This window comes from Oryctolagus cuniculus, chromosome 9 (genome assembly GCF_964237555.1).
Source record: "Oryctolagus cuniculus chromosome 9, mOryCun1.1, whole genome shotgun sequence".
Lineage (NCBI taxonomy): Eukaryota > Metazoa > Chordata > Mammalia > Lagomorpha > Leporidae > Oryctolagus > Oryctolagus cuniculus.
In genome coordinates, this window is record NC_091440.1 from 34,632,000 (window position 1) to 34,659,073 (window position 27,074).

The 27,074-nt window shown below is 38.6% G+C and overlaps 1 protein-coding gene across 5 annotated transcripts in view; it reads right to left on the reverse strand.

The window, feature by feature from the left end:
* Positions 1 to 27,074, reverse strand: part of SLAIN1 (SLAIN motif family member 1) — a 90,020-nt gene that overhangs the window by 12,869 nt on the left and 50,077 nt on the right. For 2 of the 5 annotated variants that reach the window (XM_008260074.4, XM_008260076.4), the window contains exons 3-6: positions 25,220 to 25,369; positions 23,963 to 24,112; positions 21,243 to 21,584; positions 13,120 to 13,275 (exon numbers count right to left, since the gene is read on the reverse strand). In XM_008260074.4, coding sequence (XP_008258296.2) covers positions 13,120 to 13,275; positions 21,243 to 21,584; positions 23,963 to 24,112; positions 25,220 to 25,369 — 798 coding nt within the window. Of the gene's footprint in view, positions 1 to 7,540; positions 10,395 to 13,119; positions 13,276 to 21,242; positions 21,585 to 23,962; positions 24,113 to 25,219; positions 25,370 to 27,074 lie in introns of those variants that run through there. The other 3 variants (XM_008260075.4, XM_051850000.2, XM_051849999.2) reach the window with 2 other exon arrangements.

Consider the following 27,074-nt stretch of genomic DNA (forward strand, 5'->3'; position numbering starts at 1 on the left):
CACTATACCACAGTGCTGCCCTCTGCCAGACTTTTTCAAGAAGAACTAATTCCAACTCTTCTCCATCTATTCAAAACAAATGAAAGGGGAAGGATCCTCCCAAACTCTTTCTATAAGGCCAGCAACACCTTAATTCCTGTACCAGAAAAAGATGCAACAAGGAAAAAGAACTATAGACCAATATCACTAATCAACACATATGCAAAAATCCTCAACAAAATACTAGCTAATTGAGTGCAACAACACATCAGAAAATTCACCCAAACCAAGTAGAATTTATCCCTGACATACAGGGATGGTTCAATATTTGGAAATCAATAAATGTCATACATCACATTAATAATTTGAAGAATACAAACCACATAATTATCTCAATAGATGCAGAGAAAGCATCTGATAATATACAACATCATTTCATGATAAAAACCTTAAGCAAACTGGGTAAAGAAGGAACATTCTTCAACCCCATCAAGGCAATTTATGACAAACATCTAGCCAGAATCTTACTGAATGGGGAAAAGTTAGAAGCATTTCCACTAAGATCTGGTAAAAAGACAAGGACGCCCACTTTTACAACTGCTATTTAATACAGTCCTAGAAGTTTTAGCCTGTCATTAGGCAAGAAAAAAAAATAAAAGGGATGCAAATTGGATAGAAGGAAGTCAAATTATCCCTATTTGCAGATGACATGATTGTATATATAGGGGATCCAAAAGACTCCATTAAGAGACTATTTGAGTGTTCCAAAATGGTGGAATAGTGACAGGATGGTTTGTCTTACACAGGAAAAATTAGCATTAAAAAAAAGAGAGAGTACATTCTAAGGATAAAAATGCAGGACAGCCATGGTGGGAGACAACCCTCAGAGTAGTGAAAGTGGTCTGGACCCTGCTGAGAGAGACAGAGAGAGAGAGAGAGAGAGAGAGAGAGAGAGAAACAGAAAATCCGCTGATCTGGATTAAGGGAGGACGATACCTAACCTGGCAAGCCAGGTGAGAGGGGACTCCATAGGCCCACGGTGCTGCTGATACATCAGGAGGGAAAGCTTAGTGAACTGCTACTGGAGTTCCTTGCAGATATCCCACAAGCAGGGTGAAAAACAGAGACAAAAAAAAAAGGCAGAGGTACATCTGTCCCTCCACCCCCATCACCACTGTAGTGGAAAATGTGGACAGCAGGGGGAGAGCTGACACTACTGTTGGACACAGGCAGGAGGCAGCCACCCCTACACTGGTAGCCTGGCAACATGAGGTGAGGGAAAAAAGCTGCATAAGGGAGACTGCTATTTGCCCTGCAACCACAGATATAGTCAGAGAGAAAAAAAATGCCAAGAAACAAAGGCAAAAATCAAAAATGAGGAAGACTCCCTGAGCCCCTCAAAGGAACACTACAACATTTCAACATTAGAATATGAAGAGATGGAGGAAATGCCAGAAATGGAATTCAAAAAACTAATCATCGGATTACTTAGAAGCAAGTGTTGGAAAATGCCAAAAAATTGAAATTATACCATGTACATTCTCAGAACACGATGGAATGAAGTTGGAAAACAACAACTTAGGAGTCTCAAGAACATATACAAATACATGGAGATTGAACAACATGCTCCTGAATGCACAGTGGGTCATAGAAGAAATCAAAAGAGATATCAGAAACTTTCTGGAAACAAATGAAGATGACAACACAACATACCAAAACCTATAGGGTACAGCAAAAGCAGTGTTAAAAGGAAAGTTTATAGTAATTGGGGTATACATTAAAAATTTAGAAAGGCACCAAATAAATGAGCTAACAATTCATCTGAAGGACCTAGAAAAACAACAAACCAAACTCAAAACTAGTAGGAGAAAAGAAATAATTAAAATTAAAGAAATCAACAAAACAAACAAATACAAAAGATCAGGAAAATAAAAAGCTGGTTCTTTGAACAAATAAAGGAAATACACACACCATTGACCCAAGTAACCAAAAAAAAGGAGAGATAAGACACAAATTAATAAAATTAGAGATAAAAAAGGTAATGTAACACACCATAGAAATACTAAGAATCATCAGAAATTACTACAAAGAGCTGTGTGCCAAAAAACTGGGAAACCTAGCAGAAATGGATAGATTCCTGGACACAGACAACCTACTTACATTGAGCCATGAGAATAGAGAAAACCTAAACAGACCCATAACCAAGACAGAAATTCAGTCAGTAATAAAGACCCTCCCAACAAAGAAAAGCCCAGAACCGGATGGCTTCACTGCTGAATTCTACCAGACATTTAAAGAATTAACCCCAATTCTTCTCAAGCTACTCAAGACAATTGAAGGGGAGGGAATCCTCCCAAATTCTTTCTATGAATCCAGTATCACATTAATTCCCAAACCTGAAAAAAGTTACAACTGAGAAAGAGAACTACAGACCAATTTCCCTGATGAACATAGAAGCAAAAATTCTCGACAAAAATCCAGCCAATCGAATCCAACAAGACATCAGAAAGATCATTCACCCAGACCAACTGGGATTTATCTCTGGGATACAGTGATGGTTCAACATGTGCAAATCAATGTGATATATCACATTAACAAATTGAAGAACAAAAATCATATGATTATCTTAATAGATGCAGAGAAAGCAATTGACAAAATACACCACCCTTTCATGAAAACTCTAAGTTGGATATAGAAGAAACATTCTATAATCTTATGAGTATAAAATAGACTGAGAATAGATCATTGTAAAAATTAAAGGAAGGAATTGGAAAGGAAGGAAGACGGAGTTTGGCAGCATGAGCAGGAGAGAGGGTAGGATGGGAAGTATTAACAGGCTCCTAAGTCTGCATACATGAAATACATAAAGCTTGTTCACCTTAAAATTTTTAAAATTTCCCAACATGAAATCTATCCCTAAACAACCAAGGATCCTGGGAATTTAACCATGTCAATGCAATCATTTTGACATTAACTGAAGAAATACAGGTGCACTTTAAAGATTTATTTTTGAGAAAAACAAAAGGCAGAAGGAGCCAAATCCGGATGATAAAGTAGATACCTAATGACTTCCCATCAAAATTCATGCAAAACTGCCCATCTAAGATGAAAAATGAGCTGCAATATGTCGCTCCTCCGCGGGCTTGCAGGAGAACGACACCGAACCTGTTTTCTTTCCCTGGTCCTTCCTGGATTTGCTGCCCGCTCCCCCGCCTCCATGGAGTACCGGCACCCCCGCCGCTCCCCCGCTTTCGCGGAGGAGCGGCACCAACGAGCTCTCCAACCGACTCTCTCAGGGGGGCCCTGCATGTTGTCTGTCTCCCCCTTTTATAGTCCTCTCCCACCAATCCATGCTCCGCTGCCCGTGTGCTGAGCACGCCGCTTTCTTCCAGAGGTTGGATCAGGAATCAGCTAATTGAGGAAGCAGCTGTGTAAGATTTGTTTACTCCCTCTCAGCGCCATATGGTGGGAGATCAGACGCATAGAGTTAGTTTCAGTCCACAGTCTCAGTACTTATTTGTCTCCCGGACACCACGCCATGTTGCGGGAGACGGACCCTGCTCCCCACAGTAATAGTGTCATGGTGGACAGACCTCTGAAGGAGCTTTCCTTGTCATTTTCCTGCTAAGCTCTGGCTAGCTTTCCCAAAATGCTCTCAGAATATGCAGGGTTATCATTCATTGGTCCTCCAATAAGTCAACAAGCAATACACCTTAAGCATCTCAAAATCTGTTGCCATGGCCTTGGATCTTAATGAATCCGCTTTGGCAGGATTTTTCTCTTGGAAGCCATTGTTTTATTTGTACTTTGTCTTAAAAATTGTACTGATGAAGCCACATTTCATCTCCTGTTATAACTGTTGGAAAAAACACTTCAGGATCATAACTCCGTGTGTTTAAGATTTTCATTGAAAACTCTGCTCATCTCCAGCTGATAAGAGAACAATTTTGGCACTCTGCAGAACATAGTATACTAATTTTTCAGTGAAAATTATGTCCTCTGAACCAGTTAAGATGTCTCTGGTGTTCACTACTGTTTCTGCTGTTAATTGTTTATTATATTCAATTAAGGCATGAGCAAGATATACTTCTTCCTCATAAATATAGATGTCTGTCACTATGGGCTTAATCTTCAACACTGTATCACCTCTGTTTTAAATTTTGGACTAACATGTAATCCGTGTATTTTTTGCAACATACAGTACAATATCTCAACATATATACAAAGCACAAACCCATCACACCAAGCAACTAGGATTTCCATTTCATTTTTCTTTATATTTGGAGCTAATTCTTCTCTTCTACTTTATACAGAATTTATCATCATGAACCCACTCTTCTGCAGAACAGAACCCACTTTCATCAGGATATTTTGTTACCCATTATTCAAGCTACCTCACCCTTCTCAGCCTCTAGGAATTACTATTCTTTAATGGAAAATGTACATGTATACACAGATTTGTATGTTCTAACACCCACATGTGAGACAACATGCAGTATTTATCTGTGTTTGGTATATTTCTTCATTTAAAATTACAATCTCCAGTTCAATCCATTTCGTTCCAAATGTCAGGATTCCATTTTTATGGCTCAAAAATACTCTATGTACCACATTTTCTTTATCCATTCATCCATCAACATACATCAAGATTGATTTAATATTGTGGTTTAACTATTCGGAATAGTGCTGCAATAAACATGGGAGTGCAGCTAATTTTTCATAAGCCAATTACAGATCTTTTGGATAGATATCCAGAAATGGGATAGTTGGGTCACAAGGTAGCGCTGTTTTTTTGAGCAACGTTCATACTGTTCTCCATAACAGCTATACGAATTTGCCTTCCCAACAACAGGACATCATAGTATTCTTTTGTCCATGCCCTTGCAAGTATTTATTATTTTTGGCGTTTTCTATATACTTGGCCACTCTAATGGGAATGAGATGATACTTCACTGTGGTTTTGACAGACATTCCCTTCATGGACAGAAATGCTGAGTACTTTTTAGTCACTCATTGGTTGGCAATTTTTTTCTTTTGAAAAATGTCTATTCAGATCCTATTCTACTTCTTAGCTGGACTGTTTAATTCTTTGTATATTCTGGACATTAATGCTTTATCAGATGAATAGTTTGCAAATATTTTCTGTCATTTTTTTCAGCTGTCTTCTCTTGCTGTTTCCTTTGCTGTGCAGAAGCATCTCAGTTTGATGCAATCCTATTTTGCATTTGTTGTCTGGGATTCTTATCCAAAAAGGCATTGTCTATGCCAATGTGCTTAAAGCTTCTATTTTCTTCCATTGCATGGTTTCAGGTATTATGGCTAGATCTTGGATCCATCTGGATGTGACTTTCTAGTGCGAAGTTGGGGGAAGTTAGTGAGGAGGCCTCAATTCAGTCTTCTGACCATGGATATCCAGTTTTGTCAATACCTTTTGGTTCTGATGAATGGATTCATTTCTGAGATACTGGGTTCCACTGGTCTATTTTGTTTGTATGCGAACCTGTAAATTATGTTGGGTAGTATGGATATTTTATTATACCAAGATATGAAATTGGAAAGCCTCTCCATTGTTTGTATTCAATTTCTTTCACTACTGTTTGGTAATTTTCACTGTACACGTTTTTCATACTCTCGCTTATATTTATTCCATGGTAGCATTTGTAGCTATCGTGAATAGGACTCCTCTTCCAAATGCTTTTCAGCAAGTTCATTACTGCTATATAAAAATGCTGGTTTTTGCATGCTGATTTTATATCCTGTAAGTTTACTCAATTATACATCCGCCCTAATAGTCTTTTGGTAGAATCTTTCAATTTCTATATGTATATATAATACATTGTCATCTAAGAAAAGGAAAAAAAAATATTTCCAATTCATATTCCTTTTCCTTCTACCTCTGGTCCAATGGCTCTAAAACTTTAGCATCATAATAAGAGCAATCAGAGTGCACACCCTTGTCTGGTTCTACATCTTAAAGGAAATGTGTTCAGCTTCTTCCCATTCAATAAGATGTTGGTCGTGGATCTGTCATATACAGCCTTTATTATGTTAAGGGATGTCACTTCTACACACAATTTGTTCAAGGTTTTTATCATAAATCAATACTGTTTTATCTAATGATTTTTCTGCATCTAATGAAATGTTTTTATTCTTCATTCTATTCATGTATTCTGTTTACTGATTTGTATATGCTTTACCACCATTCCTGCATCTCCAGGAAAATATCGCTTGGCCAGGGTGAACAATGTGTTGTTGAATTTTATTTGCTACTATTCTGCTCTGAACTTTTTTTTAACTATGTTCATCAAAGGTTAGGGAAGCAACAAAATGCTGGTTTCAAGGAATGAGTTTTTTAGGGTTCTAATTTTTTCAGTTTTTTTGGAATAATATAACAACTGGAACTCATTCTTCTGTAAATGTAGCTTAAATGCAGTGGTAAACTCAGGTGGCTGTGAGCTTTTGTTAGATTTTTATTACAGATTTAATAAAATTCTTAGTTTAGGTTCTATACATTTAGTTCAATTTTGGTAAGCTATATGTAGCAAAGAATTATCTTCTAGATTTTTCAACTTCTTGGTATATAATTCATAAGTCCTTAATAATGTTTTATATATCCACAGTTCCTTTGTAATATCCCCCTTTTCATCTGTAATTTGCTTTTTCTTAGTTGGTCTAGCTAAAGCTTGATTTTTTTCAAAATTCTAATTAGTTTCTAATTCATTTGATTCTACACTGATATTATTTCTCCTCCCCCCACTCCCATTTTGAGTTTTGGTCTTGTTTAAGAGCTTAAAGTATACTATTGGGTTTGTTTTTTTTAATGTAGGCATTTATTACTATAAACTTCCCTCTTAGAACTTTTGTTCCATCGCCTAAGTTTTGATTTGTTGTATTTCCATTTGTCTTAAGGAATTTTAAAACTTTTAATTTCTTCAATGACCAATTCATTCAGGAGCATGTAGTTCAGTCCCCATGTATTTGCATAATTTCTAGTTTTTCACTATTAATTTCCTGTTTTATTACAATGGCATTGTGAAAGCTACATAATTTTAGCTTTTATTTGTTGAGACTTTTTTGTGACCTAGTGTGTGCTCTGTCCTCAAAATTGTTCCATGTGTAGATGAAGAGAATGTATAGGATATTAGATGGAATGTTCTGGGAAAGCCAGGTCCATTTTGTTTAGTGTAGGTTAACTCTAATGTTTGATTTTACTTTTTACTCTGCATCTTTCTGTTGATGAAGGTGGAGCGAAGGCTCCTCATTGTTACCACTTTAGAGTTAAAACTTTGCTTTATAAAATTGGGCTCTCTGGCATCAGATGCATACACATTTACAATCATACGTATTTGTTGAACTGATACCCTGACCATGATACAGCAACTTTTTCTCTTTTTCCAAGTTTTGCCTTAAAGTCTATTTCATACAAGTATAGCAACTCCCACTTTGTTTCCCCTGCATGGAATATTATTTTCCACCCTTTGACTTTGAGTCTGTGTGTGTCTTTGCTTGTGAAGCCAGCTTCTTGTAGGAAGGACATCATTGGGTCTTTTTTTTTTTATCCATTTATAGTTGGTGAATTTAGTCTATTTACTTTCAAAGTTATTGATAAATAATGGCTCAGTACTGTCTTTTCAATTTTTGTTTATCCAGAACACCTTTTGTTACCTTTCTAACAGGTTTCAAACTTGTAAATATTTTCATGTTGAAAGTTCTGTTTGTTTCTGTATGTAGAACACCCTTAAGCATCTTTTATAAGGCTAGTCTTTGTGGCTATAAGTTCTTCTAGTTTCTGCTCATATTAGAAAGTATTTCTTCATTTAGGAAAGATAGCTGTGCTGAATAAAGTCTGGGTCAGTAGTTTTTTTCTTTCAGAACCAGGAGTGTATCATCAAATCCCCTCTTGGCCTGTAATGCTTCTGTTCAAAAATTAACACTAATGGAGGGTTTTTGTTATTTAAGACTTATTTGACAGTCGGTTACATAACAGCAGGGAGGGAAAGAGATCTTCCATCTGCTAGTTCACTCCCCAGATGGCTGCAATGGCCAGGGCTGGGCCAGGCTGAAGCCAGGAGCTTCATCTGATCTCCCACGAGGGTGCAGTGGCATAAGCACTTGGGCCATCTTTTGCAGTTTATCCAGGCACGTTAGCAGGGAGCTGGCTCAGAATAATGGCAGCCAGGACATGAACAGGCACCCAATCAGGATGTTGGCAAGGGAAGCAACATGTTAGGTCACAAAGTCAGCCCCAGCAGTTTCTCTTCAAAGTGATCTCACTCTTTCCTCTTGCAAATTTCAGAATTCTGTGTTGTACTTTTGGGATTTGAACAGTCCATGTGAGATTCTTTTCCTATCATGTCTATTGGGCAGCCTATGGGACCCTCTAAACTTAGAGGTCCACTCATTTCTTCAGATTGGAGAAATTTTCAACTATTATTTCACTGAATAGGTTTTTCTAAGCCTCTAAGCTTTTCCTCTTAAGATTTTGAACTCAACTTTTCATTTGACCTAATGAGTTCTTCATGTCTAAAATTTGTTTGATTCATTAAGATCCCTCTTTGCTGAATTTCTTATTCACATTATGCATTAATTTCAAAATCTCATTCATCTGTTTGTATTGTCATGTAGCTCTGATTATAATCACTCATTTGGTTTCTTAGGCATTTCACCAGTCTTTGTAGTCTGATATTAAAATGTTGCTGTGTTCCTTTAAGGGAGTTATATTGCCTTGCTTCTTCATATTTCTCAAGTCCCTACATTGATGTTTGTGCATCTGGCAGATTTATTGTTTCTATTGCTTTTAAAAGGTCGGTTTCATGAACCAAATGCCTGTCCCTGAATGTGTGCCTTTGGGTGTTAATTTGCAAGGCTGTTTTGGATCTAGTTCCACTTGCATGCCACAGTGCAGTCTCCCTATATCTTCCTTCACTGTATTCAATGGTGGAGGTAGGTAGGAATCTAGGGATTTGGGGCTCTTCTAGGGCCCACATTTGTTTGGATCCCTGACATAAGGTCCCCCACCTACCTGCTGAGGGACAGAGTGGCATCGCAGGTGTTGCCCTGGTGCTGGGAGCAGGCCCTGGTAGCACCGCAAGTAGGCCAGGCATGCAGATACCAGCTCAGGAGCTAGAGCTGACAGAGCAGAATTGGCACTGGGAATTGGCTGGGTTCACAGGCCCCCTCGCTACTGCCCAAGGGAGAAGCCAGAGGCTCAGGAGCATTCAGACAGGCACTGCTGGTGCCTGCTCTACTGGCTTAAGGGTCAGAGCTATGGGAGTTACGCTGACACCTTAGGTAGGGCACACTAGCCTAAGGGCGTGCATATCCTGAACTACTGTCCATGTGAAGACCAAAGCCAGAAGAGTGGCAGTGGTGCTGCAAGCAGGAAGAGGTAAAATGCAGTTCTGAGCAGCAGTACGCAGATCAGGCTAGGGTCACAGGAACCCTGACATGCAATACTGATGAGCAAAGTTCCCAATGGCACAGAGTAATGACTCAGGTGGCAGAGTGAAAAGTAATGAAGGGTATAGGGGCCTCATGTCTGAGAGGGCAGGCAGGCACCCCTACTTCTAGGGTTCTAAGGGCAGGACCCCTGCTGTTCTGCATCCCATGTACCCTGTAGTGCAGAGCACTGTATGGGCTAGTGTGCTAGGGTCACCAGTGCTCTGCTGGCTCCATCTGGATACATGAGACTGCAGTCTTTTTTTTCCACTAGTGTGGTAGAATGTCAAGGACAGGGATATTCAAGGGCATCTTCCTCCCAGGGCAGTGACTCCTCTCTCAGGCTGGTACACACTGGAAGACAATAGCAATTCTTCTCTGAATGAAAGTGTGAGATCCCCACACAGCTCTTCCTACTGGGCGTTTACACTATGGTGATCGTGGCTTCCTCCCTTGGCTAGGAGGGCCCACTCAAGGTGTTCATACTGATGTGCTCCACTGAGGCTCTGCCCTTTACCCTTGTCCCTGCAATAGGGAATTCCCAGCCACTGGGCCAGGGTCTTAGTCGTCTGTTGGCTTTGTTCCTCTGTCCATGCTGCCATCTCAGCTCTCTGGGTCCTACTATGTCCTGCTGGTCTCTTACTGAGTTCAGGTGCTCTTCTTCAAGCACTCACCTTGAAACGAAGCTACTTATTTGTTGCTTTGGTTCATCTCTGTGGAAGAGGAGAGGATGCTGGGCACCTGTGTTGAGCCATCTTCCATGCCATCCCTTCTTCAAAGAAGTGATTTGTAAACTGCTGCTCTGGGCCTTGTCCTCATCAACACTTCCTAAAGCATCAGTGATTCCATTCTTCCACCCAAGCTTCACCATAAAGTTGATGTTTGCTCTTCCTTGACTTTTAGCAGTATTCATGTTGCTCTCATAAAGGCTGTTTTCAAACTGATGTCTTATCCTTCTTAGTTCCTCAAACTAGACCCTGTTCAGACATATTATAAGTTAATAGGAGTTTATCATTTTGATGGAAAAAAATCTGAAATCCATGCAAAGTGTTTTCATAACACACAGTTTCCATGTACCTTTTGAAGATCTCTCAAAAGTGCAGTCAAAATTTTTAAACAAAAACAAAGTCTATGTAAGATTCTGCCTTTGGTCTGTTTCCATTTAGCTTTGGACATAGTAAATTTCTCTTGGTTGACAAGTTCTACAATTCCTTAAGTTATTTTTTTTTAACCATGTAAATCTCAATGTGTTAATCCATCAACTGTATCAAGTCTACTACACTAATGCAATATATTAATAGGGGAACCTGGGTGAGTAGTGATAGTGAGTTATATGAGCCTTCCATGTACATTCTACTCAATTTTCCTGTAAACCTCAAAGTGCTAAAAAAAAAAAAAAAAAGTCTTAATTTTTAAGAAGTCTATATGAATTTGGCTCAACTTCTTTTTAAGGTAAATCTTAAGTCTACAGTTCTATCAACTTTCAAAGTGAACAAATTCATGGAGCCACTCTCCACCAAGATGTAAAATACACCAAAGCACCTCACAAGGATTTCTCATTTCTCCTCCCAGGCAATACTTCCCAGTGTTAACTGTTATTCTCACTTTTATCACTACAGACTGGTTATTTCTATTTTGAACTTCATTGAAGTTGAATTATATAGTATGTCCTCATTTTCATCTATCTTCTCTCAGTCAACATTTTGTCAGGAGATTCATCCATGCTGCTGTATTTCTGTGTAGTATTCCATTGTACAAACACCACTATTTTTATGATGCCTTGCTGGGTTATTTCTGGAATTGGAGTTATGAACATTCTTAAACATGTTTTGGTGATTACATGCACTCAGTATGTTGGATATATATATATATATATATATATATATAAAATTCCATAACTTTAAGATAAATGAGTTTAGCAAAGTTGCTGGATATATTATCAAAATATAAAACCCAACTGTACTCTAAATACCAGCAAAGTAGTAGAAACTAAAATGTGAAAAAAAAATGCTACTTATAAAAACATAAAAACTATCCAGGAGTAAATTTAACTTAGAAATAGAAAACCTCTATAAAGAAAGCTGCCATGGGCCGGCACCGCGGCTCACTAGGCTAATCCTCCGCCTAGCGGCGCCGGCACACCGGGTTCTAGTCCCGGTCGGAGCGCCGGATTCTGTCCTGGTTGCCCCTCTTCCAGGCCAGCTCTCTGCTGTGGCCAGGGAGTGCAGTGGAGGATGGCCCAGGTGCTTGGGCCCTGCACCCCATGGGAGACCAGGAAAAGCACCTGGCTCCTGGCTCCTGCCATCGGATCAGCGCGGTGCGCTGGCCGCAGCGCGCCGGCCGCGGCGGCCATTGGAGGGTGAACCAACGGCAAAAAGGAAGACCTTTCTCTCTGTCTCTCTCTCTCACTGTCCACTCTGTCAAAAAATTAAAGAAAAAATAAATAAAAAGAAAGCTGCCAAATATTGTTGAGACATTAAAGAAACCTTCAATGAAAGACTATTTCATATTATTGTATTAGAAACCTTAATATTGTTAAGAGTCACAAAAATGCTCCATAGACTCAATGAAATTCCAGTCAATTTCCTTTGATATGAAAACACCAAAGAGTTATGCAGGAATAGAGCTCTACTATCTTTCTTACATAAAGATAAGTGACTGCCTTTGATTTTTACAAGAAACAGATAACAAATTTTTTTTTAACTAATAGGCATCATCCCAATTTTATAAATGAGAAATTAAGAACCAGAAAGAGATTAAGAAGAGACCTAAATTTAGGCCTTGGAATAAACCTGTATTTTTCCTTCTACATCATGCACACTCAAATGTAACTTCATTTGGAAGGAATAAAAAATAGACTGGTGAAAAACAAGAGCAAAATGATGTGTTTCTTCAGAGTAAAGGCATCAGGTGGATACCAAAAACAGGAGGATCTGCCAAGGAGAAAGGTTGTCTTTGTAAGACCAGTGGAAAACTAACTGCCATGCATTACTTCTGTTGCTATCCTTCAATAGAAAGAACTCTATGTCATTTTCTACTACCATTCGTTGGAAGTATAGGCACTGGTGAAGATACAAGAGTACTTCAAGTCTGTGGAGAAATGGAATGAAAAGAGAAATTTATTTTGGTGCAAGAATTTTTTTAAACCCATGAACAGTTTTTTCATTGTATGCATGGATTTCAATTTCTTTTGGATTTTTATTTACCTTCACTTTAATTAAAAGGCAGAGAGACAGAGATCTTCCTTCCCCTGGTTGAAAGTCAAGCCAAAGCCATGAGCCTAGAACTCAATATGGGTCTCCCAAATGGGAGGTAGGGACCCAGGTATCTGAGTCATCTGCTGCTTCCCAGGGTACACATTAGGAGGAAGCTGGAATCAGCAGCAGGGCCAGAACTTGAGCCAGGTACTCAGATATGAGACATATCAAACAGTGTTTTAACCACTGAGCCAACCATCCATTCTTCAAACATGTATTGCACCAAAATAAATTAATCTTTTAATTCTACATTCCATGGATTTTTTCCAGCACCCTCATCTTGCTCAACTGTAAATGGTGAAACACAGAGAAACAGGTTATAAAGAAAGGAAACAAGTGTGCTTTAGTGTGCTTGTAAATAAAGAAGGGGGTAGTAAATTGTCTTCGTGATGGTATTACAACTAATTCAAAGTGATCTAAAAATGAGAAATCTCTATATACTTACTACAAGACTGTATTCTTGAAAGTCCGTTTCCAGCTCCGTGTAGGCTTGAGTCAAAACTCTGACTGTTTCGCACAGTGACTGGAGAGCTCACATTGCTACTGACAGCCGTTGTACTTGGCATCCGGGCTAGATTAGGCATACTTCTCCGGAGCTTATCTGGAAGAGGAAAGAATTTCACTAAGTTAAAAACTGCCAGGCTGCCGAGGTGGGGCAGCAGGTAAAGGTGCTGCCTGTGACACTGGCAGCCCATACGGGCACCAGTTCATGTCCCAGATGCTCCAATTCTGATCCAGTTTCCTACTAATAGCCTGGGAAAAGCAGAGAAGATGGCCCAAGTACTTGGGCCCCTACCACCCATGTGGGAGACCTGGATAAAGCTCTTGCCTTTGGCCTGGCCATTGTGGCTATCTGGGGAGTGAATCCACAGATAGAAGTTTTTTCTCTCTGTATCCCTTCCAAATAAATCTTTTAAAAAAAATACTATGCCAAATAAAACATTACCTTTTAGAAATCAAAAACTACATTTTGTTCAATAAAAAATGAAACTTCTAATGTGAGTCATGAATAAGCTAACAGTTATCCTCCTATATGAGAACCATTCCCCAACAAGAACAGTTCTATCCAATAGACTATTGTTAAAGAAATGTCCTACAGAGACTAGCGACAACTAGCTCATATTTGTTATTTTTAAAAGTTAGAAAGAAATCTTACTGCCATTTAATTCTTTTAGACTCTAAAAACTAAATTGCATACTTATTTAAAAAATTCTAAAAGAATCAAAACCAATACTTACCGATTCTTACACTAGCCTATGAAAATGGAACAAACAGAATTCCAACTTGAGTTGGCCTAAGATATCCACTTATCACACATCAAGGAGACCACATTAACTCCTGGGAAATTAGTATGTTACCAGATATTTGGAGACAGACACAAAAGGAATGCTGCAATTTCTTTCTCCTGGTTAAGTATATCTTCTGCCACCAAGGGGCAGCAGAGAGGCATACACAGATCTCGATGTCAAGATTGGCAATCAGCTGCAAGACTACTAGACAAGATAATCCTGCCTTTATTAACACACTCCTCCCCTAAATTAAAATACCTACATCAGGTCACTCAAGCTCAAAGAATAAAGGCCATATATGAATATTAAGCCAAAACTTGTTCAAGTATAAAACTGGATTCATTTCTTTTGCCCCTTCATGCTCTGCCACTCCTGTATTATTTACCCAGCTGTTCAGCAAGTCTGGGAAGTCTCCTAAGAGTTACCTTTCCTTTTCACACTAGACTATTCTGCCTTATAAATATGTAATGAATTTCCATTACCACCTCCTTCAGACCTCATCATTTATCACCCATATTCTCAAGATCCTCTTAACTGGTCTCTATACACCTGTCATGTTCCTTCAATCCATCATGCATACAGTCGGTTCCACTTTACCTGGAGTACAAACTCATCCCCTTGCTTACATCCCTCCAACTCCTATTTTGCCCCCTCACCTTCATCTGAAAGCCCAAACTCCTGAGCATGACCTGGCTAAGGCCCTCAAGGTAAGGCTATGGCTCTAGCTTTATCCCCTGTCACCCCTCAACTGCTGCCACTCAGCTGTACAATAACAATAGGGGGTATCTTCTTGTACCCATGAGCACGATGGTCCTTCCACTTGGACACTCTTTCCCAATCTGTAGAAGGAATGAAAGAACAAAGGAAGTACTACTTACTGTGTATGTACTAATTAAGATGTTGGAGACACTACATGGTACATACCTGCTGTAGTGAATGTATATACACAAACATACACACACGCACTCTAAATGTTAGAGATGCTATAGTATATAACACAGGTATAGTCCCAAGAGTACTGTACTTAGAGTCTAGACTGTGTTTCTCAATCTTCTCTTTCCATTACTGATCCTAAGGAGAAAAACTAAAATTTAAACTTTAAATTAAGTTTAGTATTTCTCAAATGAAAGAAATAAAGATTAAAGAACATTCTGAAAGATAATGTTGGACTCTGGAGGATCACAAATCACTGTAATATCTAATATTTTCTTCTGCTTCTCCAAGTCTATAAAATATTTTTATCTTTTAATATATATACCCCAAGACACTGAAATAACAAATGAGGACATTCAAGACATGGTCTTTTTCTTTCAAGCAAAATCAGAAAAGTTATATACTGGAATACTAATTCAGAATGCATTCAAGGGCAAAGCTAAATCCTCCTTCTCCCCACCACCTACTGTCCTTGTTCTATTATACTTAGTCCCATTAGTTGCCGTCCTATCCAGCAATTTTCACCCCTTTGCAGTGGTCTAGGGAAGGCAAAAATTAGACAAGTATAATACATGTACTTACATAACAAGTATAAGAAGAATTTGTAGAGAGCTATGATAGAAGACCAGAAAAAAGTATTCTTTCCACTATGCTAACTCCTACTCATGTTAAAACTTCTATTGTGGTGATTCTTTCTATATAAATTATGGCTGAGGTATCTACAATTCACACATTTCCATACTCTCTGCATATTCCCAGAATAGTAACACTCCAATACTGTTACTATTAGATAGATTTCTTAACTATTTTCCTCATTACAGTGGTTGTCCCCTCTTATCCATCAGGGATGTTTCAAGATAACCAGGGGATGAATGAAATCAGAGCTAGAGACAAACTCTATACGTGGATATGAGGGAGTCTTCAAGAAGCTCACAGAAAATGCTTAGTATGAGATGCACGCATGAATTTCAGAACTGCATGTACCAAAATTAACTCACACTGACTTACTAGAACATGTCTGAAAAGGATCTAGTTTGAGGCTCCAAGAAGGGTAAGAGGGTTTAAAAAGATCAGAGCAACAAAACTCCTGCTAAAATTGAGCAAGATTAAACATCAAATCTATGGTGAAGCTTGGGTAGAAGCATGGAGAATCACTAATGCTAGATCAACAAAAACAATGCCCCAAAAATCAGCAATTTACAATTGGATAACTCAGCCTAAGATAAGACAACACTGAAGGTGAAACCCACAGATCATTTCCATCAATTTAAGAAAAATAAAACTTGCCTCTGCCCTAATTGAAAAGGACTGGTAAGTAACAGCAGAAATAATAACCAACACCACAGGCATTGCAATTGTTTCAGCTAACACTATTTTCACTAGAAAACCAAAACAGCAAATGTTTTGCTCCATGGAGGCCAAAATTGTTGTGCCCAGATCAGCTGCAGACAAGAGCAAAGCCTTCAATGTAAGTTAACAACACATGGAATCAATGTCAGGAAATCTTTCTTCCAAAAATTATAATAGGAGCAGAAATTGAGCATGGCCAGTACAATCCTGAAATCAAAACAGAATCAAAGCAAAGGACAGCAAGAGGTGGAAGCGGTCTGATCAAAGCAAAAGCAAACCCCACGGATCAGGAGCACAAGTCCTGGCAGAAGTGTTCTGGAATTCTCACAGCTTTCTGCTTGTTAGCTTTGAGATGAACAATTTATTAGGAGCATGTTTTGAGAAATTAGCCAATGCTTTAGCAGAACAATGCCCAGGAAAGTTTTACCAAAAAAGGCTCCACAACAATGCTCCTGTTCCTTCCTCTCAAACAAGGGAATTTTTCAGGAGTTTTAATGTAAAATCATTAAGAAATCATCTCCTAAATTTATAGTCCTGATTTGACTGACTTGTTAACTAATCTTTAAAAAAAAAAAAAAAACCGTAAAGGGCTCTCATTTTTTTCAATTAATAATATAACAAAGACTACACTTAGATGGTTTAATTTCCCAAGACATAGTTCTTTAGAGATGGAGTAAATGATGGTATTATCACTGACAAAATATCTTGAACTTAACAGATTATGTTGAGAAATAAAGTTTAAATTTTTATCTTTTAATTTCATTTCCCCATAAACTGAAGTCCCTTCATATGCTATATTTTATATACATACAATAAAGTTTAATTTACAAATAGGCATGATAGGAGATTAACAATAAAGTGGAACTATAACAATATCCTATCATTAAAGCTATTTAAGATTTATGAAATTTTTTCTGGAATTTTCCCAGTTACTATTTTTGGACCACAGTTGACTGTGTAACTGAAATGCTGGAAAACGAAACTATATGTAACAGGGGAATACTGTGTCTCTTTGAGATCTATCCTTCATAATCATGTTTCATGTTCCCAATTTCCTACTAAAGTTCCTATTTTCAGGCAGCAGATATTTAATACATTCAATAAATATTATGCATGCATGTATTGGCAGAGGGTGCGTAGAAGAATTATAAGAAAACAGATAGTCTTACAGCCTACATCTAGATCCTGAGTTTAACAAAAACTGGTGTGAAAAAGTGAACCTAAGTGAGTATGAGAATAAATTACCTTCATTATGTGTACTTTTAAGCAGCAAGAAGGCAGACAGACATTAACTGCTATTAATTTTAAAAATTGAGCTTTCTCTCCAATTGTTTACTATAAAAGTTTATATATTATATATATTTATATATATATAGTGTGTGTATATATATATATATATAGAGAGAGAGAGAGAGAGAGAGAGAGGGAGGGAGAGAGGGAGAGAGAGAGAGAGAGAATGTTGAAAATAGTGTCATGAACACCTGTATGCTTTTCACATACATCTACCAGTTGGTTATTTCCTGTTGCCAAATTTAATTCATCCAAATGTACACATTTGTTTTCTTTAAATAATATAAAGGATAAAGACATCTTAACACTTTAAAAGTATGTGGATTTCCTAAAAATAAGGAAAGTTTGGTAGAATTATATCATCTTCACATATAAATTGAGTATCATAATCCATAAAAATTTTTCCAAATTTTTCCAATTTGTTTCAAGAATGTCTTCCATAAATTTCCTGCCCAAGCACAATCCAGTCAAGGTTCATGTATTATACTGGGTTGCTATGTCTCTAATCTTAATGTGCATGCATCAGCCTCTAAAACCAAACTTTCTAAGCACCAAGTCAACTTCAAAGTTTTAATTCTGAAATCTGCTCTGAAAAATAAAGTTTTGCAAATGTAAATATTTAGGACAAGATTCCTCTGGGAGCTAAACTGTAATCTCATTGTCCCAGACCATCTAAAAAAGTACACTTACTGTCATACAATTCAAAATGTATTAATAAACACATATCTTAAAGTTCATAGAATCAGAAGTAATGAATTATTTCTGTTGTCAGAAAGATCAGTTTTCAAGGACTGACATGCAACATGAAACTAGAGGAATAGACTGAAGATTTTACATGAGTTGGTAAATAAAGGGAAGCTTTAGGAACAAAAGAGCCAACAGCTAGATCTAGCTACTGACAAATCCAGCCACACCCTAGAAACTACAAGAAGATTCTACAAGATTTAGTCATTTTTGATATCTGACAAAGTATCCTAAACATGCTCCTCTTAATCTGAGGACTCTCAGAAATATGTCAACTGTAATGAGCCATCTCTTTTGCTGACAGCCAAGTTAGCTACAAAGAAAGCACTCAATAAACATATGTGGACCTTATTTTCAATTATTTTAAACAGATCAATGAATTAACAATTATTTTCTCCTATCTGTATTATTGAGACAATTTAGAAAAAATATTAGATAAATAGTTCAACATTACCATTCTTATTCACAACTTTGTCCCAATGACATTTTGTGGCAACAAATGAAAGTTTGGGTATTTGAACCATATGTTAAGTTTAACAGAAAAACGACATGGAATGGGGGAACAACTTTTATTCAGTACATCCACCCCGTACAATGTAACATTCAGTATTTCATTTGTTCCTTGTACTTAGGTTGGGAGAATGCGGACTAGATAGTTCGGAGTAAAATTATACCTGTGTTCTAAGCAATAGGTATTATTTTTGCACATTTTACAGATAAATAAACCAAAGCTTACAGACCTGAGAAACTTTCATGTGAAAGGCTGAATGACAGGAGATGACTGGAACTCGGGGGCTTTTGGACCCCAGAGCCTGTGCTCTCCATCACTGAGTGAGTCAGTCAGAAGTGATGTCCAGGGGACTGCCACTGTGGCACAGTGGGTTAAGCCACCACCTGTCCAGTAGGAATGCCAGTTCAACTCCCAGCCGCTCCACTTCCAGTTCAGCTCTCTGCTGAGCCTGAGAAGGCAGCGGAAGATGGCCGAGTTTTAAGGCCCCTGCCACCTACATGGGGGACCTGGATGGAGTTCCAGGCTCCTGGCTGCAGCCTGACCCAACCCCATCTGTTGTGTTCATTGGGGGAGTGAGCCAGTGTATCGAAGACATTCTCTCTCTCTCTCTCAGTAAACAGATAAATCTTTTAAAAAAAAAAAATTTATGTATTACTTGAAAGTCAGAGTTACACAGAGAGAGAAGGAAAGGCAGAGAGAGAGAGAGAGAGAGGTCTTCCGTCCGCTGGTTCACTACCCAGATGGCAGCAATGCTGGACCTGTGCCGATCCGAAGCCAGGAGCCTCCTCTGGGTCTCCCACGCGGGTGCAAGGGCCCAAGGACTTGGGCCATCTTGTATTGCTTTTCCAGGCCACAGCAGAGAGCTGGATCGGAAGTGGAGCAGCCGGGACTTGAACCAGCACCCATTATGGGAGGCCAGCACTGCAGGCGGCAGCTTTACCCGCTATGCCACAGCGCCAGCCCCAACAGACTCATCTTTTAACAAAATAAAATTATATTCAGAAACTGCCTCTGTATGCTATTATTCTTTGAGCACAGAAGCCAAACTAAACCTATCACAAATGGACCCTGCTCTGTGGAATGTCTCCAATTTCCTATAAGAACTATCATGGCACAGGTTTCAGGGAAACCTAACCTTTTACAAAATAGAGTCTAATAATTGAACACCACTTTTCTAAGGTGTGACCAACAGTAAAGAGGAAAATGATCCCACTGAGGACACTAATCTGAATGCAGAACTAGCGTCTTCAACAATGTGACTGAGAGGTCCTCAAACACCTGATTGAAACAACTTCAGAGAAAGCGCTCTCTCTCCATTCAGTATGATGATGCTATGATTTCACTGTGGTCCTGGAATACAGCATATTTCTAATACGATGAGCCTTCGCATGTTAGTGACCATGACATTCTTTAGCTACCATTCTTAAGCTTTAAACCTGGAAACACATACACACACGAAAAAATTGTGAGTATGAAACGTTAAATATTTTCAATTCATCTCTCAATTATCATAAGAGCACAGAGGAAGACAAAAACTAAAACTGTAGTAACTGATAACTAATACAATTTGAATTTGGCCTTGAAATATTTTTAAATATCCTTTTGGATCATTTCTTGGCCCAGCTTTGACCACCATTTGACAAATGGTGCTATATAATTTAAAATCATAACTGTAAGATACAAATTACATTTTAGTGGCTTGTATGAGATGGGATTTGTGAGTAAGGATTTGGCTGATCACTAGGATAAAAATATAATGGACTTAGAATTCTACAGGATTGATCTCTATAGCTCTTGGAAGCAAAGGAGTTTTGTTTTGGGGAGTGGGGGAGGATAACATGAAGAGGGAGATGGGAAAAATATGAAACACTGACACAATCCAATCCATTATGTTTATATTAAAACCAGTCAAATTCCTATCACTATGTTCCTACTCTTACCTCGATCTTAATTCTAGATGACAGGAAGTCACAGAGAAATATACATCCCACACTTCCCTTAAATCTGGATGTGCAAGACAGCATCCTCTCCAATCCTCACTTGGCAACACTCTGTGCTAGGAACAGGCAGCAGGGGGTGCAAGTCTGCACAAATGGGGAGATGCAACTCACAGCCTGGGCCTCCACAGGCTCCACCATGAACTCCTCAGTCTATACCATCCCACTTGTGCTACAGCTGTGCCACCAACAACTAAGGATGCCCCCTACTCATTGAGCCCGCTAAATCAAAGGAGTATTCCTGAAGTTGTGTGTGTGTGTGTGTGTGTGTGTGTGTGTGTCTCAAACATGTCATCAGAAGCAAGTCAGTTATAGAGGAACCAAACAGATGAAGTCTTCAGGATGAACTTAACCACAAACACTTACCAAATATTTACAGGAATCTTCAAACCACATCTTGGCCACATTCAAAAGATCAATGTATACCAAATACCAAAAGGGGTACACGACCTACCTCCATTGGTCCTATTTGGTTGCTGATCTGGAGTTTGGGCTTGAGGTGAATAATACTGTTGCTGCTGGTAATTATTTGAAGGAAAATACTGGGAACTGGGGCTCCTCCTACACTCCCGAATGCTGGAGAAAGTCTGTGAGTGAGGAATTCCTCTTTGGAAAGGTGAACATCTCGGAAGACGAGGCTGAGGTGGTGGCAAATGGTCAAATTCTTCTTCATCCTCCAGACTGTATCGGTCATATTCTTGATCACTACTTGTCCCCTTTTTTCCTGAACTCAGTGACACACTGGAACTATGTCTTGACACAGATGCTGAAGTAGAAGCATAATCTTGCCTGAGACCTATAGAATAGCAAACAGTTTTATTTATTTATCTACTTATTTATAAGGCAGAATTATAAAGAGAAAGGGAGAGACGACAGCGACATCTTCCACTTGCTGGTTTATACCCCAAATGACTGCTACTGCAGGAGCTGGGACGATCCAAAGCCAGGAACCAGGAGCTTCCTCCAGGTCTCCCATGTGGATGCAGGGGCCCCAAACACTTGGACTATCCTCTGCTGCCCTCCCAAGCACATTAGCAGGGAGCTGGACTGGAAGTGGTGAGCAGCCAGGACTTGAATCAGTGCCCATAGGGGATGCCAGCATTGCAGGTGGTAGCTTCACCCCCTATGCCACAACACCAGACCCAGTAATATTATCTTACAAGGTTGTTCAATCTAGCTAATGTTAAAATTATAATTAAATATTTGATGAAAATGTGTGCCTCACAAATCATTCCATTACTCATTATCTTGTTCTTTTATTATTATTTACCTATCAGACATCTAATATTAGACAATTCTGTTTGCAAAAAGATTGTCCCAATTACAGTGAAGATTAAATATACTTATTATAGCTCAGCAGTCGGTATCTATCAGTTTCTCCCCACAAACAAACCCTTGTCAAATCTGGAGACATTTAGGGACAGAACTTAAGAATTAACCATCATCATGCATAGTTTGCTAGGAATTAAAACAAAAATAATCAAATCTTGTTCATATAGAAAGTCAGTCTACTCTCCATCCCCAACTTTCAAAGTCAAAGAGAAAGGTACAAACATTTTCTAACAAGGTCATCTCTTTTTTGTTCATTTTTTTACTAACATTACCTCTTTCAAAGCATACTGATGCTTCAGTACTTCAATGGTTTTAGGCCACACCATCTAAAAATACTGAAAGTTTCTTGCTATTTGACTCACTGGAAAAACCACAATTTTCTTAAAGTAGTCTATTCCTGATTATTTAACTTCTGAAACTGACATCCTATCTCCTAGCCATATATTTTTATAATGAGCACATACAGTTACTGTTATAACTTTTCCCCTCAAAATGTAGCTTATTAAATCCTGCATAAGCATTGTTTCTCATTATAGCCTTGACTAATTCTGAAAGCAGGAAATTATGCTTAAATTATAGTTGGCTGTTTCCACTTAAATTGACCTAAAAAGGTAATCCCAAAACAAGCTTACCCCAGTGCTGTGATCTTTATCATATTGTCCCTTTTCATGCAATTAGTGACCTTCAAGTAGCTTACTTCCAGATTATCTTTGTAATTTTATTGCACAACCAGCAGTGAAGCATCCCATTTCCAAGTATCTCCATTTCCACAATTATTTGCATTTTTTCAATAAACTGAGCTTGGCTTTGGCACCAGCCATGATAGGAATTTGGGGGATGAACTGGCAGATAGCTCACTTGGTCTCTTTTGCTTTATGTGTCCAAGTGTGTATGTGTGTCTTTCTTTACCTCTCAAACTTTTTTTTAGATAATACTGTATACTTTGAACTGTTTCTCCCAATGATAATATTTTTCAAAATTACAGAACATGACAGCCAGGGTTTTGATGGTGATATATAATCCCTCTACCTTATTCAGCTTCTTCCCTCTTACACTCATGTGTGTTAGTATCAAGTTCTTTTGTAGTCTTATTACCTCCAAATTTATCATCTCCCAGACAGAACAATAAACAGTTCCAACACCACAAAAATCTCATGCTGCCCTCTGGTAACCACATCCACCATTCTCTCCCCCTAACAACACCCCATGTCCTATCCCTCAATCCCAACCACTAACCTATCATCCAATTCTATAATGTTGTCATTTCAAAATGTCTTATAATCGCAATTGTACAATGTTCAATCTCTTATGATCAGTTTCCTTCACTCATGGTCTCCTGGAGCTTCATCTGAGATGTCTCATGCATCAATACTCTGTTCCTTTTCACCACCGAGGAGCACCCACTATGGTATGAATGATAGTTTAACCATTGACCTGTTGAAGGACATCTAAGCTAGTGCTTCTTTGGGGTTATGCTAAGAATGTACATAGGAAGGATTTTGTGTGAACCCCAATTTCCAGTGTTCTGGGCTAAATGCCCCAGAGTGCAATTTGCAGGACCAAATCTAAGTTGCATGTTCAGCATTTTAGGAAACTGCCAATCTGTTTCCATGGTGGTCATACCCATAAGCTCTATATATAAATGCATTAAGATCAGCAAACATCCTAACACTGATTTCTCATGTGTGTAAGATGCATATAACTTCCCTACCTACAAGGTGGAATGAGATAAAGTATCCAATTGTTTGCCTGCTACCCGAGGAGAAATGGCTGAACCTCTCCCTACATACACAGTATTTCAAGTGGGAGCCTCACTTTTCAAGTTTAAAAAGGAGAACGTACTTTCTTCTTGCAGACGAGCCATGATTTGAACATCAGTGAGGTCCTGTAATTTATAACCCATGGAAATCGAATCATCCTCCAGTTCCGAAGTACTCAGCTCACTATCAATGGATGACTGAGGACTGAGAGGGGAGCCTCTGGAAGTATAACCTAGAACGCAAAGGAAATACACTTTATTAGTCTAAAGAACTGATATGTACAAATGCTTTACAATTCCTGTCTACATATATATATAAACATTAAGCAATTTTACCTGTTTTCACAATGTCACAAAATAAAGAACCCATCACCATTTCATGGTTAGACGAAAAGCGCAACTTCACATGTTGATTCCTATACCAAAACCTTTTGTCCACTGTCTTCAAATTCAATTTGCACAATTGAAAAAAAAAAAAAAGTCCCTCTATGTTATAGACTGGAAAATTCTTTAAGAAAGTAGATTTCATGTTTTTTTTAATCACAATAAAACTTCACATATGCTAAAATCTGTATCCCATCAGACGAGGTATATATCTAAAAGGCATGGCACAAGAATACATACCCATGTGTACTTTTAATAATAATCAGACATACTTGTCTCTGACCATAACTGATACAGCTCTTGAAGTTTCATCCAGCCCATTCTTTAATGGGTACAAACAATAGTGCTGACAGAAATATCATACATAAGAGACACATGTACATGCAGAGAGCATATACAAAACCTTCATTTAGATCACTATATACTCACAGGAGACTTGCAGTCACCCATGAAAGTGCAAGAGAAAAAAATGGCTTTAGATACAAGAACTGTGGAAGAAAGGGTCCAAATGGAAGGTGGTTGAGAATCACACCAGTGCTGGAATAGGTAAGAAATTTTAAGCCCCTCATCCCATAAAGACACTATGACTACATTTTTTCAACATAGCCTTGGCTTTGAAAGCTACCACAAAACTTTTTTCTAAGATAATATATAAAGGCTTACAATCTTGAGTCACAATAAAAATTACTAAATTGTGTCTGAAATTTTTTAAAAGTACACAAGGCATTTGGAAACATGAACTCCCTAAGTAAGCTTTTGCTGAAGAGAGAAGACAGCCTACTACAAAACTGAGAGCAACAGATCAATGCCAGATCTTGTACCCAAAGTGGGCATGTGGTACAAACTCACCATTAGAATCACATTACCCCGTAGCTTTTCAGTGAGAGACGGATAGTTAAGCAGTGTTAAGCGACTGAAATACAAAGCAAGCAGCTAGTCAAGAGCTGAAATATTACCTGTTCTCTCGGGTGTTAGTATTGCCTTATTGGAGGTTTTAGAGAAGCTGGGAGTATTAATGCCATTGCTATAAGGGCTGAGTCTTGCAACAGGACTATAAGGAAAGGGCAGTGAGGCAGTTGAGGAGAAGAGACTCCGCCATCGGCTTGCTGTCACAGAGCAGAAAACAGCAGTAGTTAGCTAAGCACAAGCAGGTGCCCACTCCACAAGACAAAGGGAAGAGACTGGCAACAAACAAGACAAAGCAACTTTCCATAACAATATCCTAGCTGACTTCATTTCTCTAAGAAAAAAAAATACATAAAAACAAGCAATTTGTGAACTAGGCTCTTATTTACACATTCATTAAGAAAAAGTAAACCCATTAAGAGAAAATAAGTCAATTGCACTTTCAAAGCAGTATAAAAATGGAAATTTTGATTTATGCATTAGAAATGTTTTCTTTTTCTGAAAAAAGACTTGCTTTGTAATATAAAAGGTTAGTGTCAAAAGAAAAAACTCAAAGAAACTAATCTTTAGCAATTGTCGGAAATGTTACTATTTTAACTATTCAGTCATATTTTTCTTCACTTAATATCAGAAAATGCTGAGACTGGTGCTTTGGCATAGCTGGTTAAGCTGCTGCCTGCAATGTCGGCATCCCATGGACGCCAGTTTGAACCTCAACTGCTCCACTTCTGATCCAGCTCCCTGATAATGTGCCTGGGAAATCAGTGGAAGATAGCCCAAATGCTTGGCCCTGAACCCATGGGAGACACAGAAGAAGCTCCTGGCTTTGGTCTGGCCTAGCCCCTGCAGCCATTTGGAAAGTGAACCAGCAGATCAAAGAGCTCTCTCTAAATTTGTCTTTCAAACAAGTAAAATAAGCCTAAAGAAACAATTGATCAAAAATCTTTTATGTAAATTTGTTCTTGGATTATGGGAGAAATCTAAAATTATTATTGTAATATGTAACAACAGTCTGTAAAACAGAAGGGCATCTATACCATAACTTCATGATAGTCATTAGATGGCAGCTGTAGAGATTACTGGTAATCTTGAATATTTTTCAAAAATGTGCAAATTTCCACATTGAACACACTTACATAGCTTTTAACAGAATTGTACATATTAAATACTATTTTGACATTGATTTAAAAAAGGAATTGTACTAACAGTATGATCTAATTCATATATTAACTTGACTGTTCTAAGTAATATACTTCCCCCTTCCAATATTGCCATCTTCTTGATATCGGAATTCTTAGGATCACAAAAAAGGATCCCAAGTCATAAAAACTTGAGTAAATCACAACAACGTGACTTACTGTCCATTCTCAGAATAAAAGTCACTCGACTACTCAAAATCCGTTTCTCAGAAAAGCAATCTGGGCCGGCGCCGTGGCTCAATAGGCTAATCCTCCACCTTGCGGCGCCGGCACACCGGGTTCTAGTCCCGGTTGGGGCGCCGGATTCTGTCCCGGTTGCCCCTCTTCCAGGCCAGCTCTCTGCTATGGCCAGGGAGTGCAGTGGAGGATGGCCCAGGTGCTTGGGCCCTGCACCCCATGGGAGACCAGGAAAAGCACCTGGATCCTGGCTCCTGCCATCGGATCAGTGCGGTGCGCCGGCTGCAGCGGCGGCCATTGGAGGGTGAACCAACGGCAAAGGAAGACCTTTCTCTCTCTGTCTCTCTCTCTCACTGTCCACTCTGCCTGTCCAAAAAAAAAAAAAAAAAAAAAAAAAAAAAAAAAAGCAATCTGGAAAGCAGGACATAGGGAACAGACTAAGAATGTAAAATAGCTTAAACTTCAATCACTTTGTTTATATTTGCTAGAAATTTGACAAAAATTGAAAAACTGTTAAATAAAAAAAAAG